The following is a 10,907-nucleotide window of genomic DNA, read 5'->3' as shown; positions in this document are numbered from 1 at the left end:
GTCAAGGGTGCCTGTGGGGGCCTGGGCAGGAGTGGGACAGATCTGAGGGTCTCTGGCAGAAGAGGGTGGGACCGGGGCAAGTGCCAAGGCGTGGTCCATTTCTTCCTCACAAAGGGTGACACCTCCCCAGCATGCACCCAGGGGACGGGGCTGACACGGCAGGGGCTGGTTCCTTGCTGGTTCCAGACACCTTGTGGAGCTAAGACTGAATGCGTTTCAGCACAGATGGCCACAAAATTGTACATTGGCTCCCGGACGGCCTGGGCCAGGGCCAAGGCAATGAGAGCCGTTCCCTCACTGTTTCCAGGATGGCTTCGCAGGCCACATGAAACCACTTTGCGGGCCGCATCTGGCCCCCGGGCCTTGTGTTTGACATGTCTGTACTAGATGGACAAAAAGTGGGCTCTGGCATATTACAACTTCCCACCTTCTTATGATTCATAACGTTAAGGATGCGTAAAGCTTTAGCACTCTCACGCAGACCCAAAACAGTCTGGTCAGAAGTGTCAGGAGGGGACAAAAGAGTGTTGTGAATTTACAGAGGTCTAAAATACCACAAGGATTCTGATAGCTGAGAACAAGACTGCAAACACACTGCAATCCAAAACAATGGTGAAACAGAAGGGAAAGCTGTTCCAAGTCTTTTGTAGAACAGGAGCTAGGAGGTCACCTAGTGGAGTACCAAAGTAACTTGACAGAATTCCCCTCCTCTACATGAAGAGCAAGGCTCTCGTTTCCTTATGGCATATCTGGGAAAGCAGAAAATAAGCAGAAGTTAAATTCCTTTTTTAACCTTCTCTTTGATGGGTTCTCTATACATTCTAATTCAGGGGTATCAAACTTGCCACGTCATGTGAGGACGTATCACCACTTTCCCCCCATTGCCGAAGCTGGGGGTGGGCATGGTTTCGGCATGACACATCCGACCCATGGGCCGGCAGTTTGACACCCCTATTCTAATTAGTGACTCTACTAGAATGTAGAGTGGGGGTTCTTTTTTTCTCCAATGTAAATGTTTTTAGCAAGTTGAAGTAAATGTATTTAGAAGCCCGTAAATTACCCACCTTCCCAAGGATTACCACCTTGATGTGATGGGAGAACTCAAATGCTTCAGTAATTCTGAGAACAACAGGCAGAGGAACCTAGATCTCCTTTTTTCTACAGGTGTTGCAATGTCATAGGCATGTGTAAAACAGGAGACGCTTGCATCACAACACAGCTCTTGTCCCCAGTAAACAGGTGCACTCCATGCCATGTTTTCCCAGGCTGATCATCCTCAGCTGCTTCTCATGGTTAGAATAGAATAGAATAGAATAGAATAGAATAGAATAGAATAGAATAGAAGCTGGAAGGGACCTTGGAGGTCTTCTAGATCAGGAGTGTCAAACTGCCAGCCCACAGGCCGGATGCGTCACGCCAAAACTGCGCCCACCCATGACGGCAATGGGGAAAAAAATCACGATACGTCGAGACATGTCACATGACATTGGGAGTTTGACACCCTTGTTCTAGATGTATGGAAGGGAGTACCTAGTGTTTCCATTGGTCTTCCTGGCTTTAAATGTTGGGAATTACAATCCAACTTAATCTGAAGACCATCAGCTTGATTCAGAATATTAAAAAAAATATCCAGTTAAGTAAAATACTCTCTCAAGTGTTAATTAACTTCTGGTGCTGGTGAAGCATTTTGATAGAGGTTCAAGAGATGTGAATGAAATATCTGAAAGCATTAGCCAAACATGGCTACCTTGCTTCCCGTGCATAAAGCTAGCATTTCTGAGCTGAAACAATCATTCTCACATTGTTTCTGGTTCAGTTCCTGCTACGTCCCCAGAAGAGAAAGGACACGAAAAACAAAAGAGACAGCACAGTGTACTTTGAAGCACCATTTTTACTGTAGAAGAATGGCAGAGTGGGATAATCTGCTACAATTTCAAAACCAAAAAGGGCGGGGGGGGGGAGAAATCCACTTTAAAATAAAGACAATCCGATTTTGCTCCCTTCATCCTCATTGAAAACATAATTGCACCACCCAAGGCTGCCCGAAACGTACAAACATTAAAACTGGGAAACGCGGGCTGCGTGTGTGTAATGCTGAAACAGAGAAACAGGGAAACATCCTGCAAGATAAACTGAAAAAAAAAAAAGAGTGGCACCCATTCTCGTGAGGCCACTGAGACGCTGATTCAAACCAGTAATACCAGACAGGAGTTAGAACACTCTGCACCTCCTCTTTTCAGCAACTGCCAAACGGTGGTCCTTGGAAATAATGTTTTTGAGAATCCAAGTAACCAATGGCCAGAGGAAATACGAGATAATGTTGTGCCGACGTTTATGCAGTATATTGTACAAACACCTTGTACAACCCAAATTCAAAACGGCAGAGGAGATCCATGGCAAAAGCTAGCTTCCGTGAAAGGAGACCAGGTTTGTGCTTGGCAATGTAGAAGAGTTCAGAGGAACCACATGCAACTTATGGAGTCCGGCTGGCATCTACCTGCTGGACAGATAACTTATATTAGGGAACAATGCATCAAAAGCACAAAGGAATAAAGGAGAGATGGATGGTATCTGCTACAAAAATCAATACCCCCTTTGCAGTTTCTGTGTCCTTCAGGCGTAAAAAGGAAACAATTCAAAGTGCTTAGCATATGGAGTTTGGTAGAAAGGAAAGCCAGGATACTGTGATTCTCAAGTGCCTTGTGGTTAACAACTGCTTGTCTAGCAATATGGTCAGAGACCTCTTCCCTTCCAGGCACTGATGTAGCAGCAATACCCTGTCCACAGTGATAGGAACAAAAACAAGAGAGGGGACAACGCAAGAGTGGCAACTCCAGGGGACTCTGTGGAGGACACAACCATGCCGTTCTGACTAAGAGCACTGATTTTAGTACTTTTGTTTTTTTTAATCTGCAGGGCACAAAAATTCTGTCAATTCTTTTCAAGCTAGCCTGCACGACAGAGGTGAATAACCCATGTCTTTGGGTTGTTCCCCATTTTACTAAACTGCATTGTCATATGTACCAACTAGACATGCCCCCCCCCAGGAGAAGCACCTGAACAGACCTTGGTTCTGGAATCAAGATAGAGACAGGGGAAATGTATTTCAAACAAAGCCAAAAGAAGCTCGGCTTGGAAGTCATTCTCATGTCTTGTTAAGTCTGCGGTTCAATTGAAGGGCCCAGCTCCTGCCTTTTACTGAAAATCCCGGCTCTTCTCAATAAAGGAGAAAACTCTTAAATTTACATTCTCCCCAAAAAGTGCCACACCAAGCTAATTAAGGGAGAAGGATTAGGCAATCACATTTATCTGTAGTTCAGCCTCTGCTACTCCTCAGATGTGTTGGGCTTCAACTCTTGTTATCTTCACTTTCCCATGCTGGCTCAAGATAGCAACAGTTAGTCCAAAACATCAGCAGGCTGCCCAGGGTAACCATCTATCTTGTGACTGTTTTTCTCCTATTCCATATCTTCCTATAGCCCCCCCCCTTTTTTTTTTCACAGAAGCAGCACTTCTTCACATTTATCATATCCAGAGGCTACATACAGTATTACCAACCAGCAAACAGAGCATAAACCAAGGATGTCAATGCATCTGTTAATGGACAACCGGGAGGCAACAAAATGTGTAATTCCTTATTAAAGGAACATATCAACTTTGAAGCTGCTGAGATGTTTCCCGGTTATGGATTTATAAGTCAACATTAAATAGAGAAGAGCCGAAGTGGCACAAACTTAAGTTGCCCAGCCTGAAATCTCGTCTCCAGGTACAATTGCCTATCGCAAGGCACTTACTTTAAATCAAATTCTCATCTCTAAATTGGCAAGTATTTCAATTAAGAAATACAGGTAGTCCTTGATTTACAACCATTCGTTTAGTTCAAACGGCACTGAAAAAAAAACACGAGTTTTTCACACATATAACCATTGCAGCATCATAATTTGGATGCTTGGCAACTGACATTTATTTATGATTGCCGTGAGGGGGGGGATCACGTGCTCACCTTTTGTGACCTTCGGACAAGCAAAATCAATGGGGGAAAGCCAGATTCACTTAACAAGCATATTACAACTTAACAACTGCAGTGATTGTTTAACAACTGGGGCAAGACAAGTCATAACATGGAGCAAAACTCGCTTAACCATTGTCTCCCTTAGCAAAGGAAATTTTGGGCTCAATTGTGGCCGTTAAATCGAGGACTACCTGTGCAGTACGCAAATATTCAGTCCGTCCAATGACTCAAAAAGCTTTCCCAAGGAATTCCTTTTTTATTCGTTTGGTACAGATTAGCAGAAAGGAAGTCCTATCTGGTCTGTATTAACTACTGATTAGGACCCAAAAATGGAATTCAAGTAGCCATGTCAGATGGCCCATTTGTAGTCACAGGTATCCTTCCTGGTTAAATGTTTACAAACAGATGAAGTAGCTTTATAACCAGTTCCACTGCTGATCTATTCTACATCAGGACTGTGTGTTGCAGGAGTGGGTCTCTGTAGTTTCAAACGAAACATTTCTTTCTTTTTTTCCCCCCATCCTAAGATCTTTTTTTAGAATGCTGGAGACTGAATCCAGGTGGGCTGCGAAGGAATGGCTGCTGAACCTGCAATAAAAAGGACACAAGGCAGAAAAACACCTGTTTGAAGAACAAATGACAGGAAGTAAGGATAAATGAAACAATAATCAGGCAGGCAAGCTGAGTGCTTCAGGGTGATCCTTCCAAATATCTCTGGAAAGGTATCGGCAGAGGCTGCGTACCCATCTGAAACGTCACTTTTCTTACTGCATGAAGCTGGTCTTTAAACAATTGGCACTGTGCATCAGCGTTTAACACAAAACACTTTCTCTCTTATAAAATTCTTATAGCAAATGGAAAACAATGTTAAAGCATCTGAAGACAAGGCAAGACACAACCTCTGCCTTATTCTTAAGTTGCTGCCAAAGCTGCCGGCGACTGAGGTGTCACAACTTTCGCCTCCATTTCAGCTGAAGGACCCCTAAGATCTTCTAAGCCATTCTTCCAATTCAAGACAGTGCACAAGCCACTTTGAAAACCGATTTCTGCTAATTGTACAGACTGTTTAACCGTCAACTGGGAAATGGCTGCATAAAAAGATAAGAAAATTGTAAAGGCACAAAAACTGTCTAGGTTTTAGCTTTAGATGTTTCTTTATAGGTTTAACTGCTGTGATGCCAGCATCTTCTGGGATCAGGATGCCTAACCACAATGAGTTCAAAGAATACTTTTTCAGAGTCACCCTTGCACTCTGGTTCTCTAAATCCAGGTTGTTGGGGGGGGGGGTTGGGCCTGGTGCTATTATCTTTGCAGATCAATATTGAGAAATAAAAATGGAGAACATTGTTATCGAAATTACCTTCCCTTCATCAGTCAAAGCTTATATTACTTCGCCCAGAAAGAGACAAGTCTAGGAATCAAGTGAGTAATTGCACAGTTTCATTCCCTATTAAACCAATTGCTGGGAACAAAGAAAACACTCTCATGAAGTACACTGCCTCCAGTGAAGTAGAATAGCCTCTTCTAACCAAGTCATTGGACTGACAAAAGCCAGCTCAATGATCTTCTGGGATTGCTAATTACTACAACCCTCCGATGCTAACAACCAAACAACAAAGCCTACCGTGAATATGGTCTAGAGGCCTCAACCTTGAATCAGTGACTGAGCAGCAATTTGTTGTGTAGATCCAATCTCTTCCACATAGGGGTTAATTAGCAATCTCCATCTGGCAAAAAAGATCTTCTCTACAGGAAGCCAGAACAACTTCTAATCTCCTGTGATTTCAAAAGCCCCCCAATATCTATCGTTCATGCAGTTTGATCAACACTTCAAGTCTCACACCAACACATGAATGCCAGGCTATTAGAACTCGACTTTCAGAGATAGTATAGACCAGGCATGTCAAACATGCGGCCCGCGGGCTGGATGCGGCCTGCGCAGGCCACACCCACCTCAGCCTCGCAAAGGCAAAAAAAAGTCCCGATACGTCACAATATGATTTGATACCCCTGTTGTAGACAGAGCAATCCCCCCAGTGCAGATTCTCCAGCTGGCAACATAAAAGCGAAGAGAAAACCAACAGTGGTCTTAATTGATCTATGAAAGGTATTACCTGCATTGCTATATCACCTTTTTTCTTGAGGGTGGAGCATTCCTCTAAAATGCTTTCGCCGCATACTTTCACCTCAAAAGCCCAAATGTTTTTTTCCCCCCTAATGCTCTCTATTCCTTATTTCTTCCAGTGGTTTGGAAGGCATCCTTCTGCAAATGCAGAGACTACATAGAAAAAAAGAACAGTCTCCTTCTTTCCACGCTGATGTTATGCCAATGTATCTTTATGTTTTCAGATATTTTGTATGTGCATGTGATAACACAAAGGAAGTTTAAAGGGTAGCATGGAAAGATCTAAACAAAATGGTGTGTGTGTGGGGGGGAGCTGTAGCTATTATATTTGGATAACAAATATCCCAAACAGAAAGGTTCACAGAAAGCCAGGGCTATTATAATTCAGAAAAGAATTAATTCTAGAAAAATCTGGGACACAACACCTGGAATCCAGTCAGGGTTGTAGAGACCCAAGCAGGACAGACTGAGGTTTCTCCTTGCCTTTTTCCTTAGCACAAATAGGGAGAGTAAAAGTTCAGGATCCTAGGAAGAATGCCAGGTAGCTAATTAAGGTTCTCTGCAATGTAAGCAAAGATTTGTCTCAACAGTGGCTCAGCAGAGAGCAGATTTTTCAAAGTCGTGTTGCAGGTAGAACTGTCATCAAAACATCTATGGAGGGCTCAGAGGAGGCTCCTCCCCCATCTTATGAAGCCTTGAAACTAACAAATTAACCAGATATCCTCCATGAAGCACAGCCTATCTATCATTGTTCAAGGGAGCCTCCAGAACCCCAGTGATGGGTTGATCTCATTTGAGGTTTGTTCCCCCAAAACAAACTACTTATGGGGAGGTCTGGCAAGCAAAGATCTTCCTTTCGTGAATTCCCACATAATGAAGGCAGTCTAATCCAAAGTGGCACAGAACAAATATTGTCTTTGGGGGTTAGAAATGTACTCGTTAAATCACCAGAGGGCTGGTTTTCTACATATTTACGGTGGAATTTCTGAATATACGTCTACAACAAAATTTCCGCATGCGTACAGAAAATTAGCACTTGAGGGAGAAATTTTCAATACTGTCTATGAGAGGTAATGCTTAAAAATATTACCAATCACCATCACCATCTGACGTTCGCAAATAGCCCGAGTCTGATTTCTACTCCTCAAATCCATTCACCTTATTTTGCGTAAGTTGGAACAGGGGTTATTGGTTTTGGCTGGCCTAAATAGTAAAGCCCAATCAGTATTTTACAACTTATTTCAAAATCAGTCAACAGGACAAACTTAAAACTGCACCGAGAAGCAGCAGAGAAAGTAACCGCTATGCCTCCTAATAGCAGGGCTACATGAAAAAAAACCTGAATCGGTTTTAATTGTTGTGGTTTTGACAATCTGAATATCACAACTTCAAAGGAAGACGGAATCTCCCACGCTGATCTCAATACTTTCACTTAACTCTTACTGCCGTTGTTCTGAGTAGGGGAAAAAAAACCACAGTGGTAAAATAAGAGTAGATGTGGCACAAAGCAAATATAAAATTACACTTCTGAAATACTGAAAGAACGTATGAACCTCCAATGGTTTTAGGCCCGAAATTTCTATTATAGTTTAGCTCCACATTTGCAACACTAGACAAAAAAAAGAAAAACAAAAACAAAAAACCACACCCAACCATCTCTACGTCTAGCCCTAAAACCTCCTGCTTGTGTGAAAGGAGATATTAACACAGCCTGTTCAGATGCAGCCGATACATTCAAAAGCCCAATGTCTACAAGCCAGATTCACTGAAATGTCTGACTGCAGACATTGTCTAGTGTAACAATTGCACTAGAAAATTATTATTTGCCAATTTTACCAAGTTCTGAGGCTCATCAGCAGCCAGGGATTCATTTAAACAAACGAAAATAACAGAGGGACACAATGTTAACAATCTCGCTGGGTTCCTTAACGATCCCCCATAGGAGACCAATACATAGAAGAATACAGGACATTGATTGGTGGACACTGCCCCCCAGGGAAACACCGTAAAGAGGCACTGAGTCTTCAAAAAGTATATTCCGAAGAGGAACTTCCTGCCTCTGTGGCACAAATGTGGTACTAGCCACTTGGACAACATTCTTAGATTGCCTGGGATGCACTGGGGATTAGACCTGCCTTCCCTTCTCTAACCAAGCAGCCATGCCTCCATGCTTGGGATATGAAACTATTTTTCTCCCTCTCTCTCATACTCTGTTGGGAGATTTTAAAAAACTCTCTTCCAAAAGAGAAAAAGTGTACCAGAGAAAGGATGTTTCTCCAGCTCTCCCTTCCGGTGGACTCGGAATACTCCTCCAGCTTTCATGTACTTTTTCACTATGGTCAGCTAAGATGTGACAATAATGGGAATAAATAGGACCAGAGACTAGATGACAGCAAGCCACTAGCTTTTAGAGAAAAGAGAGGCAGTGCTGGAGACAAGCAAAGGCCTTTGTTGTGTTTTTCAACAAGTAACTGGGGGGAGACAAAGCTACGCCGGGGGGGGGGGGAGACGTCTGAACCCAGTTCTTGAAACAGGAAGAATTGAGGGATCACATTCTGACAGCCCTTGGGCAATGCATATGTACGAGTCAATAGATATTTATATTTCATAAGTATATAAAATAGGATCAAAATAAAGCCAAGTAGATTTACAGATCGAAAGATAAAAGGAACCAGAAATATCACAGTACGGGAACAGCCCAAGTGCCACCACATCCCAGATGTGCACTCTGCCATGTTTACAAAAGTACGTGTAAAAAAGTGTCCCAGAGGAAAGCCAGTGGTGGTCTCTATTCTTCTCAACGGGGCCTTAAAGATCTCCTCCGGTATTTCTAAACATGATTTTGTAATCCAGTTGTTGCTCAGCTCTGCGGAATTTCCCCCAAATGCCAGCCAGGACCTGAGGATCAGCCGCCTGAGTAGTTCAGACGTGTAGGCCCTCACCCGGTCCGAGAGACTTGACGCTGATTTGATCATCCTCACATGGTGGCCTTGGAGCTCCAACTCAACTGAATGACTCAAGGGATACTGAGAGACTGAGGCAATGGCCGAATTCTGATCACAGGGGACAGGTTAACTTTAAGGATCTGTTGTGCTCTCCTCCTCAATTCATCGTCTGAAGAGTTGTCCACTTTGATGGCCTGGAATTTCAGCAGGTTTGGCGTTTCCAAAGCCGGTTCTGGTTTATTAGGTGGTGGAACAGAACCGGGCGTCTTTCTACACGGCAACTCTTTCCCTTCGTCTGCTCGTCTTCTTTTCTCCCCAATTGCCTGCTGATGGCTGTCCCCACTTTTCCATTCAGTTTTGGCCACCAGCGGTTCCTTAATTCTGGAGGCCCCTGTGCTACAGCTCTGGGAGTTGCTCCCAGAAATCCGGCCATTCAGGATTCCAGATGCTTTGCAAGCATAACTTTCCTGAAGCACCCCACCCTTTGGTCCTTTTATAAGGTTCATCGTGAGAGCAGCAGAGTCCGGCACTTTTGTTATTACCGGTAAATGCCTATATCCTTTGGGGTCCAACTGATTAGACGACATCTTAGCGGCCTTCCCTGCTGAAGACTGCATAGATGCAGTGGATGCTTTGAGATGCTTAAGGTCCGAAGGAGAGATCCCGAGGTGCCCTTGTTTGCATTTTGATTCCAAACAAGAGGCAGTGGCTTTCAGAGGGACTAAGGCTTCCAGCACCACTGAAAGCCTCATGGCTGGATAGACACCAGGGTACATATTAGCAGGGAAGCTCATTGCTGAAGCTTTTGATGTGCCCGAACGTGTCCGTTTCAATGAGTTCAATAGGAGGTTTGTGGAGTTACTGCTCTTTGACATCGGCTTAGCAGATTCTTTTGAAGAGTTCACGGTAATACTTGCCAAGGAGGCAGGTACTTTTTCTATGGTTACTATGTTCCTTGCTGGAGCCTTGGCAGACTTTGAAATAGGAACAGCTGTTTCTGAAATGCCTTGAATATTGCCTTTTGTTTGGCCAGGTGCATTGGCAGTGCAGGAACTATAACCATACACGTCTTTGCTCCGTAGGATTGTGGGTTGGTGGCCTTCTTCTTTAAGGCCTTGGAGAAAAGCTACTAACTGGGTCTCCGTGTCAGACAGGTCCTTGGACATGGGGTTAAACACCCGGAGAGCTTCTTCCAAGGCTTTCTGTCCTGCAGAGGAGATCCTTGACCAGGAATGGACAGCTTTCTCTTCCACATTGTCCGCTTCAACATTCATGGCATTAGGCTGGCAGGAGCTTCTAGTAGATCCAAACCCCACTGGGAAACCAGCACAGGTCACCTTAAAGGAAACAGGAAAAAAAAGTAAGTAACTTACAACCCAAGAAACGTTTACTTTGAAGATTTTAGGAGGTGAGGAGAACTGTAAACCTTTTCAATACACTTTTTCATTGGAACCAAACTTTACATATACTATTAGACCTCTTCTCCTCTATGTTGGTTTTTTATTTAACTGATTTCTGGCTTCCGTTATAAATTACGGTGTTTTTTTAAATGTTTTATTGATTTTCTAATTTTACATTTAAGCATTTAAAAAGCAACGTGGCGGTTGAGTTAATCAAAAATTCAGTGACAGTGACATCTTTACTACAAGTCTCAAACTACCACATTAAATATTTCCCCTCTTTTCCCCCTGGTATTTACTGTCTCATGTATAAACTAATACAATTCTTATTATATCAATTAAATAAAAATAACCTTCTTACATTTATCAATAATTTTTAGCTTATACACATCCTGGTTATTTTAACATTAAGTCTTTATAGACAA

General features: G+C 43.2%; 1 protein-coding gene and 1 long non-coding RNA gene across 7 annotated transcripts in view; one reads left to right on the top strand and one right to left on the bottom strand.

Moving 5' to 3' along the window:
* The first annotated feature begins 279 nt into the window (after positions 1–279).
* On the top strand, positions 280–7,766 carry LOC120315905. The gene is made up of 2 exons (XR_005558819.1): positions 280–3,766; positions 4,540–7,766. It is a non-coding gene; the product is annotated as an uncharacterized LOC120315905 (long non-coding RNA).
* LOC120315902 (coiled-coil domain-containing protein 71-like) overlaps positions 3,451–10,907 on the bottom strand; it is a 27,301-nt gene continuing 19,844 nt past the window's right edge. For all 6 annotated transcript variants that reach the window (XM_039360933.1, XM_039360929.1, XM_039360934.1 and 3 more), the window contains one exon: positions 3,451–10,419. In XM_039360933.1, the coding sequence (XP_039216867.1) occupies positions 9,154–10,356 (1,203 nt within the window). In that variant the 5' untranslated portion in view covers positions 10,357–10,419 and the 3' untranslated portion in view covers positions 3,451–9,153. The remainder of the gene's footprint in view (positions 10,420–10,907) is intronic.

The sequence above is a fragment of the Crotalus tigris genome, unplaced genomic scaffold (genome assembly GCF_016545835.1).
Source record: "Crotalus tigris isolate CLP2741 ecotype Arizona unplaced genomic scaffold, ASM1654583v1 scf7180000019182.148810, whole genome shotgun sequence".
NCBI classification, from domain to species: domain Eukaryota; kingdom Metazoa; phylum Chordata; class Lepidosauria; order Squamata; family Viperidae; genus Crotalus; species Crotalus tigris.
The sequence above is the reverse complement of the archived record's forward strand: the minus strand, read 5'-3'. Positions and strand labels throughout refer to the sequence as shown.